The sequence below is a fragment of the Tyto alba genome, unplaced genomic scaffold (genome assembly GCF_018691265.1).
Source record: "Tyto alba isolate M040663 unplaced genomic scaffold, T.alba_DEE_v4.0 Super-Scaffold_14, whole genome shotgun sequence".
In the NCBI taxonomy this organism is placed as follows: domain Eukaryota; kingdom Metazoa; phylum Chordata; class Aves; order Strigiformes; family Tytonidae; genus Tyto; species Tyto alba.
The window spans coordinates 36037552-36061451 of record NW_024881276.1 but is presented as its reverse complement, the minus strand read 5'-3'; the positions used below and the strand labels follow the sequence as shown (position 1 = coordinate 36061451).

Below are 23900 nucleotides of genomic sequence, written 5' to 3'. Positions count from 1 at the left end.
CATATACACTTAAAGATATTCAAAGAGTAAGAAAACTGTGAAATTACATAGGAATTTCATTTTGTGATATATGTATCAAGGTATGTAGCAAAGGAACAATTGCAGTGTTCTGAGAAGTGACTGGACAGGGTGCTAGATAATCTCATCTAGGCTTCCTTTCTCATGAAAGGTTTGACCAGAGAATCTTTCAAGGTCCCTTTCAACCTGAACAGTTCTATGAGTCTATGGTACAATAAATCTAAATTTTGACTTTAAATTCTAAATTAATTTAAATTCATATAAATTCCATATGTGTAAAATTAAAGGATCGATACAAGTAATCATACAATAAAATATTTGATCCTCCATGTGAAGTTGATATGCTGCCAGGCAACAACAGATAAACTAGTGACCATGTTCAGGATAAAGAAAATCCTGAATTCTTCACTGTTCTGTTAAAGATTTGCCTCTACTCTTTCTCTTCTGAAGTCCTTGCCCAGTTTTGTACAGATAGAGAAACTTTGGTTTTCTGAAGAGGAGCTACTTACCTACCTGTAATACTACATATCTGAAACAGTGCCAAATTATTAAGGAAAGACAAAGGTCATCATCTTTCACACATAAATATATGTGCATTATTTTCCTTCCTCCTTCTCATGTTCTTTTATTTACTTAAGTGGAGAGTCTTAATCTGGAAATGTCTTGTAGTCCCTCTCTCCTCTAGATTAGGTATTTCCAGTAACTGGAAATTTACCCCACAAACTGCAAAGTTTTAGGCAAAACATTGAAGGACAGTCTTTAACACAGTTTGTATATCTTTGTGGTATCAATGGTCATCCCCACAGCAGTCCTTAAACCATACATGTTAATGATTGTTGCAAAGAATATTATTGAAGCAATTTCCTGCATCAAAGTGTAAAATTCAAAGCGGCACTGAAAAGGTAGAATTTCTCTATGCTTTACTTTGACTTTTTTATTATTTTTCATTCCCATTCTCTCCTGTTCTCTCCTTGCTTACAAAAATAAGGATAAATAATAATATATCTTTCTGTCTTCTCTCTACATATCTATCTTTAAGTACATGTATTCCAGCTCTGATAGAATTCAGCATAGACTGAGACTTATGTAAAATGGGCAAAATCCCAGTTTTCCAGGGTAGAATCTAGAGACAGGGATAAGGTATCATCAATATTTCAAAGTCTGAGGAAAGCAATGCCATGCCTGTAATGAATTTCAGGGAGTATCATAGTACTTTTCCCAACAGTTTCAGTTTAGATGCTTTCATTTTACGTTACTATGTGTGATGTTGCAAGTTCTTCTGACAACATATTTCCAATGAAACATGGATCCCACAGGACCATGGCTCTGGTCAAGTTATCAAGATTGTTCAAATAAGATCTTAAAAAAAGTAGTCATTTCTTAATATATTAGGGAAGCATTTATCTGGTCACTTTGTAAGAGTAGGTATGTATATCAAGATCTATTGCTTAACAGGTTAACTATACACAGATGCATTGTTCTGCTTAAACATACACATGTAATTTTTTTCACTTCAAAGTGCTTGGTTTACCATTTAAATTTTATTAATGGAAAGTAATATTAGCTGAAAAAATAACCTTACCTCTTAAAATCTTGTTTTGTCCTATACCTTCAAAAATATTTAAATTGTCCCCATATTGTTGTGTATCAAAAGAAGTGAAGTTCAGTTTAATGGATAACCCTTGAGGCACTCTAAAATAAGAGAAGAAAAATAAACCTCAAAACTGAATCTTTGTTGTTTTTTTTTTTTTTTTTTTTTTTTTTTCTGACTGCAGTAAATTACTTGTGTGCCTGAATTATGTTAAGTTCAGAACAAATGTGAAATTACATTGATCAAGATTATTAATCAAGATGGCCTATTTGGTTAATTTATAGATTGTAAAATTACCAAAGGAGTAGAGCATAGAACTTCTATAACAGTACAAGTACTCCTTTACTCACTGGACTTAAATGTATTTTAGGAACTGAATCTTCTCTAGAATGTGTTATTCATCTGAATAGTTTTTTGTGTGTTTTTTTTTTTTTTTATTTTTTCCTCTGCATTTCATTAATTTGCAATTACTTTTGAATACATGTTACTAATAGCTAACTTCTCACTGTTCAGGTAGACTTCCTAAAGTCATAGGAATGGTATCATGGTATCAATACGAATAGCAAGATATCAAAATCTGCCTCCTGAAAGTCCAGAATAATGTCTTCTATGACAAAATCAGGATTTGCATGAAGATTTGAGGATCTCAAATGCACTGTTTGAGAACATGTTATCAAACTTAACCATCACCCAGTAAACTGAATAACAAAAGTCACTTTAACTAAAGTGTAAAAAATGATGGGTTTTATTTTGCTGCAGTTATGTTCTTTCAATAATCTATATTTAAGTTGTTCTCCCATTGCCTTTCCACTAAACATATGGTAGTCCAAATTCTAAAAGTCTACCACCACAATCAGCTTAGCTTCCAATACCAATATTTATAATTTTTTGGAATCAAGACCCAATGAAGATAGCTTTTCAACTGCAATCTGATGGTGCTTATCAGTACCGACTAGTAGGGAAGCATGAAGTAAATATTTGAATATTTGCATTTGCTGTTTTTTTTTTTTTTTTTTTTTGGTTATGTATTTCTCCATATGAAAAACATATCCTCGGTTTTAAAAAAGTAAAACATATAGCTGAAAAGTAATCCTTCAGGAAGCTAATCTTTCAGGGAAATATTGAGCATGCTGCTCTTACTTTTAAAAGGAGAGGAAATTACATCTTCATTTGGGGAGGAGTTAAATGGGGTGAAAATGTAAAAGCTTTTTCTAAAGGTAATGGGGAAATCTTTCTAGACAAAGAAAGCCAGAAGAGAAATCAAATCTTGGATGCATTATAGGGTGACTTTTGACACATTTTTGTAGGGATAATAAAAATAATAGGACAAAATATCTCTCAGTGGTTTCTGGAAAACCCGAAAGGTTCCCTCACCAAAACAATTATTTTTGAAAGTGAGACAAAATTTGAGTAACACATTGAATTTTTCAGGCCTTTACTGTCAGTCTTGCCAGACTTTTTTAAAGCAGAGAAGTGGAAATGGAACCAGATGGTTTTTTTTTTTATCATTGATCAAGCTGTACTTACACAGATCTGAGCACCTGTACTATATTATTTGCAATTATTCATGATTCCTTTAAAAGTTAAGCTTTTGTTATCTACATACCTGGTATAGATATCTACCTAATACAATGCTTCTTGCAGCTACAGCAGTGTTTGAAGCAAAATTAACATCTTAGAAGGAACTAGTGCACTTGAGACATGATTATTTATTGTGCTCAAATTCTGCAACACCATGAACTGAGGAACAAGTCAAGTTTATATTCTGAAGGATACAATCTTGTGCTTTTTCTGTGACACACCTATATTTTAAAACCAGTTGTAGCCAGTAATTACTAGTGAATTGTATTGCTGAAAATGAGAAGGAACAAGTGTACTAAACAGAAGCAAACCCGTGACTTTTTCCTGAAGCATCAACATGAAGATGAAAGTCCTGAACAAACTCAAAGGCTAGCACTTTCAAAGGAGCCTTGGGAATGAGAAGTCCAAATCTTATCCAATTTTAAAGGCATTTCCTTAATCTCCTTTGAAACTCTACCACCAAGTTAATACTTCTCAGAATCAAAGAGTGACCATTATTACAAAGCCATAATAAGAATTACTGCCTTTCAAAGCAGTAACTTCTGAATTAGCAGTCATTGTATGGATTTTTAGGAGCTTCTGACTTGCAATCATCTAACTTATTTTAAATGTGTACTTTAGGATGAGATTTATCACATACTATAGCTATCTTTTCTTTCTGACCTGTGAAGTGGACCTAGAGTGTCAAAGAGCTGTCCCTCCCTGTAGGTATGTTTCCTTGATTAAACAAATTCCACTCCTTGTGCCTAAGGCTTAAAAAGCTTTTGGTGCCGTTAAGTCAAATGATACTTGTGCTTTTAAAACATATTCCTAAATGACTTATGAACACAGGTGCTGTTAACTCCCAGATGAAATGTGCATCTGTAAATGACAAGGGGATTCTTGAAAATTCCATCTGTCAGAAACAGTTACATAATATAAAACCACTACCTAAAGACTAGTATTTACTGTAATACTTTTAAACAAATTTCTTGCAATTATTTTGAGTTATGTGATTTATTGCGACCTTAAAAATATGTTCCTGTGCATACATATAATACACAAGATTTCTCAGCACTATACCTAAAAATTTTTGTAAATAGGAAAATTATTGATATAGTTATGGGGCTTAGGCATGCAAATTTTTAAAGAAAAGTTACATAAATAAAAATGAGAAATGTTATTACATAATTTCCACACTGGGGTATTTGGGAACACAAACAAATGCCATAAGATTTATGTGCAGGAAACAATATCACCTCATAATCAAAAAGCTGTTAGGTAGAAAATTATTGGAAAATGGCTTACAGTATAATCCATTGGCAAACGATATTTGCATTATATGGTTTTGGAAAATTCATAGAGTGAAAAAACCCAGAGGAATTGGTCAACATAAATTTTCCATCACAAACTGCAGCTGTAAAGATATAAGGAACATTTGTCAAGATCCCATTTGAAAAACAGAATCAGAGCCAATATGAGGGTGACCTTACATGTTGTTTTACATGTGTTACCTTGGAAATCCTTTGTAAGCAACAATGGGAAGACAAAGTAAAACACACTACCAATTTACTCCCACTTCTAATTCCTATGACTATTTGATCTCAACTTACTATATGAGAATAAAAGCAGTACAGATAATTCACTTTTAAATTAGAGACAATCCAATTAATTCAGACTAGTCCAAACCAATCAAAATAATTCAAATCCAGCAGGTGGATTTAACTAATCCAACTCTCTTTCATTTTATTTTATATTTTTTTGTAACAAAACAGGATTTTGCCTTAACAGTTCTTATCTACAGCTACTTTAAATCAGGAAACTGTGCTTGCACTACCAGAAACAATTTGATATCTTGTGAATAAAAGCAAGAAGGGATATGGTTGACTATTGCTATCTCTACTTTTATGAGCAGCTTCCTAGTTGCTAACCTTATATATTACAAAGTACTCAAAGAGATAAGTGGATATCCCAAGTTTCCTGCCAGCTATCAAATTCATTCATCTGAGGTAAATGTCATCCATCATAATACATTTTTTCAAAAAGCTTTTATTAGTTTTGTTACCTTGGTGTTGCTATTCCATTCTATGCATGTTCTTCTGTTTAAAAATAAGTTATTTAAAAATAAAATATGTATTTTGAAGCCTCAGCAAGATTGGAAATGCTAATTCATATAGAATTATTTTATTTCATCAAACACTGAAGCACTGTTGAAGGTTTGCTGTATTGTTTGAACATTATGTTAGGAATCAGCCTGATGATGGTTTTTCTTCAGTTTTTCAGAAAGCATCATAGAACTTTCAAATAAGGATAAAATCTGTACCATACATGATTATCTGGAGAGGTAAGGACAAGTTATAAATTTGAGGCAGATAAACAGGAATTAGACAGAGATTTTCATTAACATCAGAAATTAAATCATACTTATAATGACTATTCAAATTATGAATAATCAATCCTATAAAAAATTAAATTAAAATTTTATTGAGCATAGTTATCCTATAGGAAATGATATACAAAATCATAAATCAGGGCTCCTTGTCTGTTCATTTTATAAGTGTAAAATTCTGACTACCACTTTAGTAAATATAACATAAAAATTAAGCTTTGTTTCATGCACTGTTAAAAAAAAAACCTGTGCAAAATAAACTTCACTAATAATGATATGTTTAATACATGAGCTGGAATAGAAACATACTCCCTTTTGCAATCTTCATGGCCTTTGACATGAAAAAAAACATATAAGATTTTAAAAGCATAGGGAAAAAATGTCCATGAAGGAGAAAACTACTATTCTATATAACCTTTTAATCAGAATAGTACACATCTTTAGAGCTGAGTATTAGTCTAGTACTTTTTCTGTCAATTTTAATTAATTTGTTTCAGGTTCTTACCAATAGTCTAATATTTACAATCATTTCCCATTGAGAAGAATAAAATCAGTGTGAGAAGAAGGAAAGCACCCAGCCTGTTATTAATGAAGTGTGCAAAAAAGTAATACTGTTAACAAATGGTTAGCAAGGCACATCCTGATCTAAAAAGGAGTTTACAGAACTGGCAATAATGAAAAGAGATATAGCATACTGTTGTAATAAAATTAATGACAAAAGTTTGCTCGCGTCAACAATTTCTGTTCTTGTTTCTTTTTATTTTTTCTTCTTATCTCTTAAGAGACAGTGAGTAACTTGAAACAGGACAGAAAGATTCAGGTAAAAGTCCTTAGGATTCTCATCCACAGCCTAGCAATAGTCAGTGCTTAGTGTCTCAGGAATGAGCAGGGAGATAGCTGGGACTGGTCCTATTTCCCTGAAGAACCTCCGCCAGCTTCCTCGCTGGAGGGAGGAGACAGCTGTGGCCAAAAGCAGGCAGGGTCACAGAGCTCATTGCACTTCTGCCTCCTCCTGGAGCCCTCAGAAAAGCCTCAGTTCTGATGAGACAGGAGACATTCACTGCTTCCCCAACATGCACCTTGCTGTCCATTTCTATTTACTTATGTTGTATACAGGGCACATTAGGAGGGCTTAATCCTGTTATCTTTGAATTGCAAGAAGCTCCCCAAAGTGGTCAGATCAAGCCCCCATATTTCACTTGACAGGACCTTTCTCTGCCAAGGGCAGTGCATTACTTCCTAGCTTATATATGATTAATCTATCTCAGTACTGTGGTGATGCTGTGAGGTAGGTAATCACAAAGTGTTAGCCTAGACATGGAATAACTGCAGAGAGTCTGCAGAGAGAAACACCTCCTGGGATCAGCCTCCAGTCTCCCTTTCCTTACACTTATGTGCTACATGGCTGCTTTCCAGCAATGCCAGCTATTATTAATAGATGCTGTTCAGACTTTCACATTTCTCTAGAGACCCTTTCATTGAAATTGCTAACCACACTTTTGCAGTGTCTTTTGTTACTTCACTACATTGCAGAGCCAGAAAGAAACCTTTCAAGATAATTTTAATCAATAAAACCAAAAAAATGAAGGTGTTCAGTTGCCTCAATCTCTGCTGAGAATCTGAGATTTTACTGAAGTCTGTCTAATGAAGGAAGAGACTATTAAAATTCAACCTTGTACCCTATATTTTAAAACCGCTAACATATTCTGAAATCAGAAGTACTAGAGGGAATAATAACCCAGATGAAAAAACAAACCAAGTTGTTTAAAGGGTAGCAATGCTGTTGTGTGCAAGAACTCTTGTAAATTGATAGTAAATCTCATTGTGAAACTCTGATGCATTTCTGAAAATCTAGACAATTTTAGCTTTTATGTCACTGTATTAAATTATTCTAGGGATGGGACATAAGTGAAAAATCAAAGAGGTGGAAAAATTGGTGTGTATCCAAAACGTGCATATGGCTTATTACCACTCATTCCACTGGTCTTGCAAAGTCTGCTGAGAAACCTAAATACATAAGTTTAGAAAAGCTCTGAGTTTTGGACTGAAAAGGTAACATAAGAGTCATGGTGCAACAATTTGTCCTCCAGCCAGAATTGTATTTCTGTAAGGTTATGAGTTGAAACTGCTGAACTAATGGCAACTGAATGAATTGCTTGGAAATACCAGGCATCAGTGAAGATGAACAGGGGAAAATCATCCTGTTCCCTGTAACAGCAGCTAGTTTCCTTATGACATTCTGTCTACTTTTTACTCGTATGCACGTTCCTGAAATTTTCATCTCAGTTGTGCATATTCTTTAGTGACTGTTAAAATGCTGATTAAGAAATAATATCCTCAGTTCCAAATGAGAACATTCACAACTTACATTTGGTAGAGATTCAGGGAGAGATACAAATCAGATCCAAATGCCATGTACATAAGAGGTCACGCCTCAGCTGAAAAAAATCTACTTAAGCACAATTCATAACTTAAACCCCTGTGTAGCCTCCGGGGCACAGCTTGAGTCACGTCTCCATAACTCTGACAGCAAGTAGGTGAGCTTATTTTTGTCTGTATCTACCAATTTATGATTATGAATTAAATTCTGTCCTATATAACAGGTCTGACTGGATCATCTTTAATAAAATGTAAGCAGAACTTGTAAACTCAGACCTAATCTTTCATAGTAACTAAAAAGCATTCATTTTGATGAGGTGTATAATACTACTTTTTAGCTATAAGGATCTGCACTTTTTTATTTCGCTATACCTAAAATAAAATAAATCAAAATAAAACAAACTAAACAAACATCTCAAACAAAATCCACATCTCAGAACAAAACTATGATGGTAAAAATGAATGACTGAATAACTCTTTGGGGTTGTGCTATCCTACTACTTGCAGTGGAACAAAGGTCTACCTGAGGCTACTTTAAGACCTTCTGATTTCTTCAACTTTAGAAGGGCCTTCTCAGAGCTCATCATTGTTATGATCTAGCTGGATGCAGGTGTTATGCTAGATAGACATTTGGATGTGTTTCAGTGGATATTCTGCTAAAGGATTTTGATGGATATTTTCCCCTAGAGTTCAACTAAGTCTCCTGAGCTGGCTGCACTCATAAAAATGCAGGTAATAGTCAGATCTGCAGTTCACCTTTTTTTTCTGAAGAAAATTCCACTTTTGGCAGAAAGGGTCAGCATGTCACCAGCCTTCAGAATCAGGCTTGCAGAATCTTTAAAATAAAAATGGTCTTTTACTTGCTTGTTTGTTTTTAAACCAGAGCCCAGCATGTTTCTGAAAGCTCAGACTAGACTGTCCCCACTGTTACTCTCAGGAAAGCTCAGAAGACTGTCCTTACAGCATAAGGGCAGTAAGCTTTCCATCTCTCTAGCACTAAATTCTATATTTAAAAAACCCCAAACAAATAAACAAAACACTCAGGAAGTTAATTGCTCCAACTTATCTTAAAACCACCTAAAATCTGCATAAGCAATTTGATAAGCAGTATGTATTCAGACTCATTAGTATAAATCCAGTGTTCACTGCCAAGTGGATCAGTGGCTGCTCTGCACAAAAAGGTGCTGAGGGAAACTAGGCAGTCAGATACAGGCAAACAAACTCAATGGCACTGAAGGATATAAACTTTTTCTGTTAACAAACCAATCAGGTTTTAGGTTTGTAAGATTTTCATGAAATCACAGAAGGGTTGAGGTTGGAAGGTACCTCTGGAGATCATCTGCTCCAACCCCCTGCTCAAGCAGGGCCACCTAGAACCAGCTGCCCAAATTTTCACATCATCATCTTGCATGTCTCACTGTGGTGCCAGCAACTCCAGCATCTGTGCCGGTGTGATGCCGACACTCCCGTTCCCTCGCCCTTGGTGTAGTGGACACGGGTGGGCAGCCACCAGACAGAGTTTGAGTTCCACCAGGGCTCCATCCTGCCGTGGCAGCAGGGACACTTGCCTGCCCTGGATGAAAAATGCTGCTGCTGCCCACCACTCCCTCCTGCTTCATCTACTTTCTGGATGTACAATATCAGTGTAACTGAGTGTACATAGTAACCCGGGAAAAGCTGTTTGTAGTGTTTTGTATGATGATATTCTTAACACTGGAATCAAAGAGAAAGCTTTCTTCTCACTCCATATATGCCCTTAAGTGGTTTCTGATACTAGGTAATGTGACTTTGTATCTGTATAGGGTCAAAATTTTAATTTATTTGGAAATAACATTATTTGATATTACTGGTACACAACTTCATATGACATTTCTCTACTATTTCATCATTTATATTATATTTATTTATATTATTAATAAACACTAGTTAGTAATTATATATTATTTTACATTAGTTAGTAATCATATATTATTTTACATTTGTAATTATATATTATTTTACATTAATATATCCAGATTGTAATATTTATTCATTATTTATTACGCGTACTTTTAATTATTTAGAATTTTAAAGAAAATTGTTTTCTTTTATGAGATAAAGATTATAACCATCACTCATAGTAGTAGAATTGATTTGGACTTCACTGTGCAGTTTATTGCCTATAGATTATTTTAAAACTACTGACAGGTTTAAGTATGTTGAAAAAGACTGATTTACAGGGGTTTACATTCTTACCACATCTTTTTTCTGACTCATCTGAACCATCCGGGCATTCTAAGACTCCATCACAAAATAAATCTTTTCTAATGCAGGTTACACCATCATCACAAAGTTCAGCAGGTGGCAAGCATTCAGCTGAAATAATAAGGACAACAGCACAGCAGTAATGCAGTTTCACTAGAAAGGAAAATTGACGTACCTCTGGTTAATTTAGCAAAAATCAAATCAACCTCTATTGTGTTTTACACAACTGCATTTTTAGAAGCCTGGAATGAAATATCAGATACTAAATACACAAATTTGTCACAGAATAGAGGTAGTTCTCAGAAGTGACATATTTTTTGAAACTAAGCTTGAAGTAGGGCTGGAAGAAAATTTCCATGAATTCCCATTTCCTTTCTCTACCCAAAAAACTACTTTATGCAATATAATAAATGACATTTTCAAATTTCTTATGCTTGAATAACATGAGAAAACTGTACTTTGGTTTAAATAACAGTAAAAAAATCTCTGGTTTTAGTTGAATATGATTTAATTTAATTTCTTCAACACATCACGATGCACTTCATCATGCTAAAGAATCTCATTTTGACCAGCAAAGCTTGAAAACAAAAGCCTTAAAGACTGGATTTTGAAATACCAGGAATATCAGAAATCCTATTATTTTCAGATTTGCAAATTAAATTTGTAAATTAAGAACAAATTTCTGCAAAAAGAATACATGGGCAGATCCTTAAAATTACGGCATCTCACTAATACTGTTTTTCTAGAGCATAAATGTTCATCCACTGCAAACATATCTTTAGATGGTTTTGATCTTAGACAGCTGTAGAATTCAAGTAGGTCCTATTAAAGCAAACAAGAACATGCAGGTAAAATAAGCTTTGGATAATTACTAATTTAAAAATTCTTGAAAATTACATTAAATTCTATGGAAACTGTTCACCTAGCACTATTCACATAGTCTCTTATGTCAGTAAATGCTTACTGGAAAAGGTCAAAATTTCTTATGCAGGAAAGAAAAATTTTAATTTGTAAAACTAGTTTTGCAGCCTCTAACCATTATTGGTTGATTTATTTTTTCATAAAAGTCTTGGTTCTGTGATCAGATTAAATAAATATTTGTATGACATTGTACTGAATATCAGTGTAAGTGACAAAGACTGAAATTGGTTTGGATGTATTGTAGCATTTCAAAGTGCTTTACAAAACACTTTCAGTGTTAGCAATGCAGATGGTGTAAAGGAAAAGAGCAGCCATTTTGCATTCAATTGGTAAATTGAAGCAAACCAAACATACTTTAGTCAAGTGTTGGAGGTGATACAGTGCCAAGGAATGAATTGCCACAGATGAGCAGAGATGAAACTGAAACTAGATGCAAAACAAAAACTCAGCCAATAGTCTAGGAATGTGTTTTGCACAAGTGCAATATGAAAGAAAACATTGTTTACATATGACATGATCAATTCTAGTTTTATTCTTCAACTCAAAAAACTAAACAGCATTGCCACCTACTGGGCAGAAAGAAATTAACATTTTATAGTAAAACATTTTGACTTTTCTTGAACAGCAAATTACCTTAAATTGCAATGTTATTGCTATATTCAACTAAAAAATGGCAGTAAATACATTAGACCCATTTGAAAATGCTTATAAATATCATATATATTTCATCATTTAATAAGGGAAAAGGAGGTTTTCAAAGATTCAAACAGTTTTGTCTTTCTGTCCACTGGAAGTCATGTGAAAGTTTGCTAACAGGTTTTTTTTTTTTCTTCTTTTTTTTTCCAAAAATCTCCAAGAAATAATAGGAAGCAAAAATGAGCAGTCAATATGAGAGTTAATATATACATCAATATACACAACACATATCCCGTATTTGTAGAATGTACTGTCTTAGAAGTCCCTTCTCTTTGAAGAAGTCTCCTTAGTCAAATCAAAGGTAAACCCACATACTGTGCGACTGTAGGAATGGGATGTGAGAAATGAATGATGCGAGAAGAGGCTGTACACAAACACCATAATTCTAAGATCTCAGATTGTTTCATATAACCTCCCTATTTCTCCCCATACATAGTTACCTACCTACAGTTGTTGAGGTCTTGCTTGTGGTCAGTTGTCCTGAACCTGGGCAAACACAACCCAAGGTTAGAACTCTCCTTCTTGCTCCCTGGGAGCAACTCTGCCATTGCTCGGGAAGAACTAAGCAGCGGCTACTCTGCTCTTATATACGCATTATTTGTTGTATCTCCAGACCCCAGCTTAGGTAATGATATGGTAATACCAGCTTGAGTGGCTTGATCCTGAAGGTCAAATGTCACAATAAACATAAGAAAAATAATGTGGAACCCAAGTGTATGTTAAATATAATTCTTTTAGCACTAGCCACATGTTTTTCAATAACCTCAAAAGTTTTTGGTTTTGGTTTTGTTTTTTTCCCCCCCACATTAATATAACAGCAATGCTTTCTTGTCTTCCCCCGGTATGTAAAAGTTCTGACCTGAAGTTGGTGTCGGGGAGCTTGTAATTAGACTCATGGGATCTGTTGAAACAAGACAAGTTACAACAACTTTAATATTAGTACTAAAATGTATATGTACATTTTGTTATAAATAGAATTGCTCAACAAATCAGTTATTGTAGTGTGAGGAGATGAGCTGAAACCTATCTAGTATTTGTATATTTACATACAGGCATACATACTTATTTACACATGAAGAAATGCCTGGGCACATAAGCAGATTTGTATTAGTGACAGTGAACTGCAAAACATTCTGGAAAACACTGAATGCTTATTTGTGATTGCTCCAACACAACTTCCACTTAGTGGTGCTTTTGATAACAATCACTGGGGATGCCTGGTGTTTCTGGCTCCCAAATAGTCTTTAGCATCCCTTTTTACTATTTTTACTTTCTACATTAAGACTGAAATACGTGAGCAAGATGATTATGTCTTCAGCCGAAAAAGATCCCTCTGTCACTACAGTTAATGGATCCTGTCCCTTAGTTTATAAGATGGAGGGCCAGAAGGAATAAATTGAGAGATGTAGCAAGGCCTTTTCTATAGTCTGTCATCTATCAGTTTTGCTGGCAGAAGTTGCTGATCATCAACCATCACAGACTTTTGTTAGATGTTCCTGCCCTCCCAGGCCTACTACTGCACAAACCTGCGTGAGAACTTCCTAGAAATTTTCTATCAAGACATATTTATTTAGCAAACAGTATTAAACTAAGCTATACTATGAGTCTGCAATGTGTGCTCACAGCCCAGAAAGCTGGCTGTATCTTGGGCTGCATCAAGAGAAGTATGGCCAGCATGTCAAGGGAGGTGATTCTCCCTCTCTTCTTGTGGGAAACCCCACCTGGAGTACTGTGTTCAGCTCTGGAGCCCCCAACATAAGAAGGACATGGACCTGCTCAAGTGGGTCCATAGGAGGCCGTGAAGATTATCAGGGGGCTGGAGCACCTCCCTTATGAGGACAGGATGAGAGAGATGGGGTTGTTCAGCCTGGAGAAGAAAAGGCTCCAGGGAGACCTTATAATGGCCTTCCAGTACTTAAAGGGGGCTACAGGAAAGGTGGGGAGGGACTTTTTGTCGGGGAGAGTAGTGATAGGATGAGGGGTAACAGTTTTAAATAGCAAGAAGGTAGATTTAGATTAGATATAAGGAAGAAATTCACTGTGAGGGTGGTGAGGCACTGGCACAGGTTGCCCAGAGAAGCAGTGGTTGCCCCCTCCCTGGAAGGGTTCAAGGCCATGTTGGATGGGGCTTTGAGCAACCTGGTCTGGTGGAAGGTGTTCCTGCCCATGGCAGGAGGGGTTGGAACTAGATGATATTTAAGGTCCTTTCCAACCCAACCCATTCTATGATTCTATGATTTTGTATGAAATAGGTTATGGAGCATTCTATGTATAACAAATTTAAGGGCATTCCACCTGCAGTGAGAGAGAAGAGCCCAGCAGAAGGTGCAGGGAGGGTGCAGCTGGGTGGACTGTTCTCACGCAGCTACAGAGAAGGAAGCTTAATTCATACCTTCACAGTAGTTTCCAAAGTCTTATATACATGTGTATCTACCTACATATCTGTCTATATATTTTCTAAATGATTATTTCGGAAGGAATTAAACATTCAAAGACTTAAATCATGGATGCATACATGAGCAAGCAGTTATAATAAAACAATTATCAGGAAGGTAAGTCTTGAGGAATGTTGAAAAAAATTGGGATTGTTACAGGTACTCCCAAAAGTGCATGCACAAGATGACAGCAAAAGCCATGAAAGGAAAAGCACAGAACAGTGGTAGAGGCATCAGTGGTATAAGAACAAATCACAAATTGTCAATTACTGCGCAATCTCAGGTAAGTAACATGTGAGGTGAATAAGGACGGTTTTAGGTTCAACAGAGCCAGAACCCAAGCATCCAGCAGATGTAAATATACTACATATGATAAAACTTGGGTATAATATGGGATTTTGACTGAAACAGGAAGAGCAAGGAAGCAGACAGTGTTAATAAACATATAAAAATGACCCCACACAGACCCAAGTCCAAGAGAGAAGGAATCCACACCAGGAACATTATTTCCATTCCAGCCTGGGTGCTAACAACTCCCAACTCCCTTCCCCCTTCCTCTGGCACCTCCCACCTGCCACCCAATTTCTTCTTGAGGATAATTAGCAACATCGAACTTAGAACTCAAGGGAGCACTGAGATAGCATATCAGAGGAAGGAATAGATATGAGAAAATTTGTTTGTTAGCAGTTTTAACTGTATCATTTGGAATAAGATGTATCAATTGTACACTTTGGACTATACACATTAATAGGCCTGTAACTAGACTAATAATAAGTCTTTAATTGTTATGGCTGCAATTAGATTATCAATAAATACTTGGCTCCTATATTCATAGGTGAATTTCTTTAGCACATACAAATTGCATGAATCTCTGCCCTGGAGAATTTGTATGTGATAACTTGTATGCAGTTTGTATGCAACAAATCTACCTGCATCTAGTGCTACAAAGCTCATTCTGTATTATTCAGCTGTCTGACTGACTTTTGGCAGGTTTGTACTCAGTGAATTTGTAAGACCAAGGAGTTGTATCTGCTTCATACCCTGTTGTCATAAGACTTCCAGTGATAGCAGAAGGCAAGTCTATCAATCAGCATTACTCAATATATTGGTAACCACAGCATGAGAGTAGAACACCTCATCTTCATCTACCTGCCTAAATCTGCAGAAAATTCAGCTTTCAACTCAGCTGGTTGATGGATACTCAATTTTTGTTGTGATCCACTAATTAATCGCTTAGAGCTTTTGTAAAGACTTCAGATCGCTGCTTTCTCAAGAGCTCAGAAATGATGAAAGGTGGCTATCACTGAATAGACCCTAGAAGTGAAGCCTCAACTACGGTCAAGGCAGCTTTATTAAGTTATATCAACTGATCAGCAAGTCTTATGTTTTGTCATGTTGTGTTGGTAGCAAAAAATAGTTTCTGTTTTATTAAAGATACTGACCTGATGAAGTTATAGGCATCACTGTAGTAAGACTTTCAGTACCTGCTGGAAGAAAGCAAGTTCATTATAAACTCCTTTTATAGCACAGTATCTAATTTTATACAACTCAGAGAAAGAAAGGTTAAAAAAAAAAAATCAGCTGTGACTATTTCTCTTTGAATCTCTAGCAGTGTCCTGCTTCCCTCCTTTTAACCATCTTACCCTGTTCCCAGACTTTTCTCAAACTCTATGATCTTTCTAAGGAGGAATGGTCTATATTAATCCCTTTCAACCCTCAATTAGTTGTACTGCATATAAAATGTCTTCATCTGGAAGAGCTCTGTCTTGACACTTTTTGCACTGAGGAGCTTTTCAGAGCACCTGTGTCTTATAGAACAGCATTTAGACCAGATAAATGAGTTAAAATTAACCCAAGATAATTTGCAAGAAAGTTACTTTTAATCACTGTGAAAACTGTGATTTTAAGCAAGTCACACCTGTGCTATAGTTCCCGCCCTTTCTGAAACAGGAGTAAGACTTCTCTTGCAGAACATACTGATATAAAGGATGCAAAAGTGCCAGATATGATTATGATTGTTAATTAGTTGCAGTTGTTATTTTATTGAAGCACCCCTGATGGAATGGACGGATGATATCTTGTGTGAAAAGAGGCATTTTAATGATCCACAGCAAGAAAAGTTTGACTACTTCGAAGTTCATCAATAAATATACAACTTTTTAAAAAGCTCTTCATAATTTTAGTTGGTGGCATTTTTGAAGTATAATGAGCAATCACTTTCCACAGTGATGTGCAGTTATTTAGAACAACTTCTTATATGTGGTGCAAGTACTAAAGAGAAATAAAGATGTCAAGACTCTGAATTTAGCCTTTGAATATCTGAGGTACTTATCAAAAAATTCACCTTTTAGAATAGAGTAAGAGACATTGCACACCAGATGTCCCACTCTTCTTAAAGCAATCAGTTTCTACTTAATAGTATCTCCAGCAGGTCTTCAAATGTCAGCTAATCAACCTCCACTTCAAAGGTTTCAAATAAGTTTTTATCCTCATCCTCAGTGACAGTCTGTTTTGAAGATTATTGAGGTAAAAACAAGGATTCCCACTGATCTTGTTGGGCTTCCACTTAGGCTTTGATAATTTTTCTAGTACTTACATAAAATCACTATATTGGTATATTTGCAGAAATTAAAACTACCTAATCTTTAAAGCCACATTCCTTTTTTTCCCATTTACACTTTACCTAAGCTTTAGAGGAATATGAAGTCAGTTCCTTGTGCATATTTCTCCAGAAGCCACACTATGCATTCAGTTTGTTGTTCTTACTGACATCTTTTCAATCAATGAGTCTTCACTCACTGTGAGGCTGAGCCCTTTTCCTTATTATTTATCATACAGAATGATAATTGCATTTACTAATGAAACAACACAGTTGGGGCTTATCTGCTTTAATTTGAGGGATAATTAAATTACAGGTGTTATGCTACACAAAATAAAAATTGAGTGGTTTTCACCAGGAAATGACTACTTTGTCCTTTACTCCCTCCTTAGTGAATATACATAATGCTCACTCAACAAGGTTGTAAATGTTTTTTTTGATCTGTTGCTGAAAGTTCTGCATGGGGAAGGAGGGAACCCATGACTGTAAGTAGCAATCCTTTTGTTGTTGGGGTGCCAGATTTTCATTCATGTTACCTGTCATTCTCAATGATTTATACAGAGAAAAAAATGTTTACTAGCATTACCTGTGACTTGTATGCTGTTCACATCAATTTTCAAAGTCTGGGTAAAATTAGCTTTATTTGTGTTGATACCCAAAATCAACTCATTTTTTACTTTCTCAGCTGTTACCATCTGGGTAAAATAAAGGTTGAAGATCACAACAACACTAGCAATAGAAAACAGAGAAGGTGATTAGTTATGCAAGCTAATGAAGTAAATCTGCTATATGACTTATCATCTACACAATACTTCATTTCAACACAGGTTCCATTTTCAAATTCAGAGTATCTTTAAGTGTTGGCTGGCAAAGACGACACATGAAGAAACACCTCTTAATTATCAAATAGGTTTGAACTTTGGAGAAACAGTTTTCTTTTTTCTTTATGCTTTTTTCACTGTGGTAAAAAATAAAATAACATTCATATCAATTGCTGCAGTGGAGCTGAATTTGTATAAACAAAAGGAGAAGTAGGTTTATTGTTATTCAACAGTTCTTCTAGTTTAAGCTGTAAAATATTGATGGTGGACCTTGAAGTGTTATGAAAATTATATCATATATTCATGTTACAAAAATATAATACAAAGTGATCACTTATATAAAACAAACATCATCTGTGAGGATCTGCTGTGTGACTGCCTGGATTCTCATAAGGAAGCAGTAATGGCTGAAAGCACAGATATTTTGAAATCAGTGGTTAAAATACATTTAATATGCATGGGGCCTGAATTTTATCTAGAGTGTTTTCTGTTTACTGTCTCCCATCCCTTTTAGATACTATTATTAATTTTTATATTTGTAGCTAGATTAAGGTGGTGTCAAAGTATGATGCTTGGAAAAGATAAAAGTTTTTCTCCATTTACTTAAAGTTAAGTGTAAACTTTTTTATTTGTAATCATTTATACTACCCAATTGCAACTGACTCAGTAGAGCTTTTCGATAAGGGGCAATTAATCCTGCCGTTTTGCTGAGCATAGTTTGCAGTTTGCGATATATAGAAAAACTCTCCTCTTTAATTTCTTACATGTTTCTGATAACCTCTAGGCCATGCTGAACAAACAAAAGCTTTTATTACTATCCTTGTGACTCAGCAGAGTTTCAAGGGTGAAATAGCACGGCAATTGCCCAAACAAGTAGACACTTTTTAAATGACAACAGTCAACTAGAAAATAATTTCTGAGACAAAGTAATATTTCAAGTATTATTTCAAAGCAGAAATGAAGACAGATCCTTACTGATGTATTAAAAGCCAGATGCAACATTCACTGACATCAGATTTTCTATGATTTCCATGGTATTTGTGTCAAGATACAGGAGTGAAATTGGTTTTACCAAACACAGATGTTTGCAGTGCAGACACCCAGATTTCCATTGTAGTTGATGGAAAGAAATAAGCTGGCATAATTTATGTCCTCCTAAGAAAAGTCATCTAAATTGATCAGATGAGAAAACTCTTAAAAACCCATGATTTACAAAGACAGTCTTGAGCAACTAGCTCAGAGATGTCTCCATCTTTGATGCCCAAATTTTGATAAGAATAGTCCCTTTCTATGTGCAGAAACCAAATTGGATCTACCTTCACAAGGACAAAAACCTGGAAGTGACTTACTCCTACCACTGTGTCCTCTATTCCCTTGATGTTATAAAATCTCTCATAAAGTGATCATACACCACCTTTCTAGCTAATTAGATTCATGTCCTCAGTATTCCAATGAAAAGATTGCTCTAATTCAAATCTGCTTCCCATTTTCAACATGCATGTATTCATGGATGGCTAATACCCATTTGTCTTTTGCAGGCACAGTCATTCAGCTGAACTATGTCCTCTGAATATTTATCCAATTTGTGTATTTACAGAAAGCATTTATATTACAAGAACAGCTGGTATCACAGAATCACAAAATTGCATTATCTGTTGTCATGTAATGTGCACTTTAATTTTGTGGTCTCATCTATAAGACAACTAGTTATGTCACTCATTTCTCAAGGTCTTCCAGTTCTTCTAGATTCTTAATCTTTTGTCTTCTGTTTTGTTCTTGCCTATCATAGTGTGCCATCAGACAGTTATTTAAAACTTGTTACCAGTGATAATGTGAGATCTACCCCACAGTCTAGGTAGCTTTCCACAAGCAAGCTCAACACAGATATCCTTTCCTTTCTAGCTAGTTTTCTACCTACTTCACTGTCCTTACCTTTTCAATTTTTCTTTCTAAACTGACAGTCCCATGAATTATTACATTTTTTTTTCTTCTGATCATGAAGGATGTTTTTGAAGAAAAGATAGGCTCTTTAGAGGGCCCTATCCACTCTCTAAAGATGTATTTTTTTCATCTATTCACTGTCTACAGAAGAACTTTCTAAATTAATAACTTAATTGTCTCTTGACCATATTTTAAGTAAACTTTGTCATATGCAATTACCCAGTCTCTGATTCCTTGAATCTTTCACAGCCATCTTCAGATTTCCTGTAGAATAAAAACAATAAAAACACAACAGAACAGTATATGATTCCCTGTGAGTTTATAATGGTGTGGATACATGGAAGCATATTCTGAAGCTGTTCAATAATGGGAGACAGTATTGCATGTGTTTTGATGAATCAGGACTTTATTAAGAACAGTGCAGATAGAATTAATGCTATGGACCTCACTGCATATACTGGACTTTTTTTGCCAGCTGGCCTTCGGTAGGACAACCAGCATAATAGGTTATTGAAAAAGTGGGGTCAAACAAGCTTTCATAAATGAAGCAGGTCTTATTGTACCTGTTTTATGGACTTTTTAGGACACACAGGGTGCAGCTTTACCTGATGTCAAACAACAGCCTCACTTGCTAACACCATAAGGAATATGAGTTAAGTGGATCCATGTCCATATGGACATATGAGTGTATTTCCATTCATCTCAGTTTATGCCAGCAGATCTCTAACCTGAACTTTCCTGTAGATGACAAGGGCCAGAAACTCTGCAAACATAGCATAACTAATAAACCTTGTGGAAAAAAAAATAATTAAACAACTTATTAAAATAAAGAAGTTTTGTGAGTTGGTCTTAGGCCTCAGCCTTACTGGTTTGGTCAAGGAGTGGACATACAGGAGTCCAGGAAGGAAGTTTGTCCAAAGAAACACACTTGTATCAAATTTCCCACAGCAGCACTTGGAAGCCATGAGATGTGAAAGGAATAACATAGGATGTTCCCAAGGATCTCTTGAAAGGCAAGGTATTGGTAAGCACTACTGAGAGAAATAGCTAAGTGAGAACTTTTGACATTTATTTACAAAGTTTAATTAAATTGTACCTACTTGAACTGGGAAATTTCACATCTCTCAAATTTGTTTTTCAGATCACTTGCTTGAAAGACTTTTTGTATCTATATGGAAAAGAGAAACCTTGAACCAATACAGTAATTAAAAATGTACCCAGTTGCACACTGCATTCATGGTTTTTAATACTAAACAATTTTTCCTTCCCAAATTTAGACTGTAGAAGCAAATGTTTTCTTTGATACTTTACTGATTTTCACAAATAAGAATATATTGAGTTCTGACTTTGCTTAGGACCTGAAATATCTCATTTTGGAGAGAGGAAAAAGCCATCATCACCCTGTCATGTTAGGGAATTACTGTACCTACAAAATACTCTTGAATTAACCAGACACCAGTAGGTTCTTACCAGTTGTTCAACATCAAAGGCAAGGACTTTGAAATCAGCTGATGATCTGTTTTGCAAAGCAGGAGTGAATGATGTCCCAGAGAGTATTTTAAATGTTCCCATGTAGCCATGAATATGCCTGTCTGCTTCAGCTAGGTATTTAAAAATAAAATTCAATTTGTTACTATCAACTAGTAACAGAAGACTGCTTTGTGCCAGTGTTTCTAAATATCAAAGGCCTTTTTTAGAAATATATATAATATAATTTTTAAAAAATGGTTTATTATTATTATTTGTATATGGTTAAATTCTTGCCTGTTCATCTCCTAAAACTTCAGTCATTCATTTAAAGCCTTTCTGTACATGCAGTAATACACCATCATGACCTTTAAGCTCATTTCATTTTACTGGAATGTCATAGTATTCTAGTAAGAGGAGAAGAAAGTCAGTAGGGAGAAGAAGTTTTAAAATCTGGAATGAAAAACAATATCAACTAAAGGAATAAACATGAATATTATGAAAAAACAGTTTTGTGTTTTTTTTTTTTTTTTTTTTTAATATGACTTAAATCTAGTTTAGTTTTCATGTGCTTCAGTATAAAATAGTATAGACTTCCGGTTAAAGAAGGCACCAAAAATGTCAATGTATTAGAATTATTTTTTCAGCTACAAAAACCACTATAATGAAAAAATATATTTCTTGAACCTTTTGCCTAACTTGGTTCCTTCATCCCATTTCAAAATATCATTTTGTTATTAGCAGTGATGGCTTCATAGACCTAAATCAAAAAAGCAGATCACAGAAGGGTTGAGGTTAGAAGAGAGCTCTGGAGGTCAACTGGTCCAACCCCGCTGCTCAAGCAGGGCCACCTACTGACAGTTGGTCAGGATCATGTCCACACAGCTTTTGAATATCTCCAAGAATGGAGACTCCACAGTCTCACCAGTCCTTCACTGGACTCTCTCCAGTAGCTCCATATCTCTCATGTACTGGGGAGCCCAGAACTGGACGCAGTAGTCCAGGTGTGGACTTACCAGAGCACAGTTAATATATATCCACAAGATCTTTAAATGAAAATTTCAGTTCCATTTGAATGTCATCCTACATCAATTTTTAAATTTAATTTACTTTGAGTAACAGTAGCTTGATTCTAACACATTCTGAGCATTGGCTAAATATTGAGAATGACTTTACCTTAACTTTACATAGGGCTGGGAGCTGACTGTCCAGTGCATGATCTGTCTCACATCAATAAATGACTTTTAAACTTTTTTTTAATAAAAATGAAAAGATTCCAAGAGTTGTAGAACACCTAAATCTCCCAACAGACTTTGGTGGATTATCAATATCTTTCCGAGTCAAACCTCATACATGGAGAAAATAACAAAAATTCACAATTTGCAATATCATCTTCTCTAGTTGATGAATCCAACTGAATAAACAAAGTTTTATAGTTTGGATTGCATTCCAGGGACCTCTCACAAAGTCTAAACCATGAAAATTATTTTCTATGGCTTCAGGACATGCTTTAAGTGCCTGTATTTTTGCCTATTTTGTTCACATCAATTCCCAGGGGAGGAGAGGAGGAAAATATACATTCCCCAACCTTCTCTCCCCAGCATTAAAAGCATAGAATGCAATATGAAAAATAAATATAATGACAACACCACTGGCTTTGAAGTCTGAACATCTATTGAAAAACTCCTGAAAAGGCTAAAGGTTAGCTACTTACCTCCTTCTAACTCCTGAATTGATAACCATGAAAGTACAATCAGTCCAACACACACACACACAAAAACTGCAAGCAGAGAAGCAAACAGAATTTCATAGTAACTAAGAGGAAGATATTTTTTATCAGGTGATTTTTTCAGCTTCATTTCTGTCTTGAAAGCTTGTATGAATTGAGGACTGACAAAAGACACAACCTGAAAAGGATAGTAATCCACACGAACATATATTTATAGGAGATGCTTGTAAATTAATTACACCATAAAACTTCATTAACATAGGTTTTTACAACATTCCTGAACAGTCATATTAATGAACAAGATATGCAAATATGAAGAACTGTTTTCAGAAAGGAAGCACTTAAGTTTATGTCTTAGATAAAGAACAAACAAAACCACAGAAATATAAGGTTGGTCACTAGATTTGCACTGTTTCTTGTCATTTAATATTTTTAAGTGAAAATTAATATAAAATACTATTGTCATATTTACTGCTTGTGGAGTTTTTTTGGTAATTCTTCACAGGTGTGGTTATGAGGACAGCAGTGAAAGCCATATCTTTCATCATTCTGCTTAAAAAGTTGCTTTAGAAATGTTTTTATATAGATAGGAAATGCTGGCAAATGAGTTATTTAGTAGTGTGACATAGTTTAGTAATGTGTTCAGCACTGAATGGTGTATCAGCTGTAGAGGCTCAAAATAAGACTCTTTGATGATATGACAATTCTCTGCTCAGTCTTTGAGAACTGGGATATTTGAAAACATCTGCAACACAGCTGATCAGATTTAAAGCATTCTATATCTCAATGAAAACCTTGGCCTGACATTAACATCCTTGATTTAGTGTATTATCACAACACAATGAAAGAATTTAGTAGTGTTTCCCATTATTAGCAATTTATAATAACTTAAACCCAAAGTTTTAAAAACAGAATTAAGGGCAGTTTAATTATATTGTTCTTACAGAGCAAAAGTAAATTCAGTCTATATCCTGCAATTTGGATGAGATCTTTGAGTCATCATGCTAGATGAATTACAGTAAGAATTGGTTTTGTGTATCTTGTGTGACACATACATATATGAATATAAATGTGTGTGTATTTATATATAAACTTATGTGCATATAAGAG

The 23900-nt window shown here is 35.0% G+C and overlaps 1 protein-coding gene across 1 annotated transcript in view; it reads right to left on the bottom strand.

The window, feature by feature from the left end:
* Nucleotides 1-22920, bottom strand: part of TMPRSS15 (transmembrane serine protease 15) — a 56565-nt gene extending 33645 nt beyond the window's left edge. Inside the window, exons 1-8 of the mRNA XM_042788287.1 lie at nt 22776-22920; nt 21065-21195; nt 20695-20762; nt 19814-19858; nt 17419-17561; nt 10173-10334; nt 4478-4586; nt 1601-1710 (exon numbers count right to left, since the gene is read on the bottom strand). Coding sequence (XP_042644221.1) covers nt 1601-1710; nt 4478-4586; nt 10173-10334; nt 17419-17561; nt 19814-19858; nt 20695-20762; nt 21065-21195; nt 22776-22920 — 913 coding nt within the window. The remainder of the gene's footprint in view (nt 1-1600; nt 1711-4477; nt 4587-10172; nt 10335-17418; nt 17562-19813; nt 19859-20694; nt 20763-21064; nt 21196-22775) is intronic.
* Between the last annotated feature and the right edge of the window lie 980 nt (nt 22921-23900).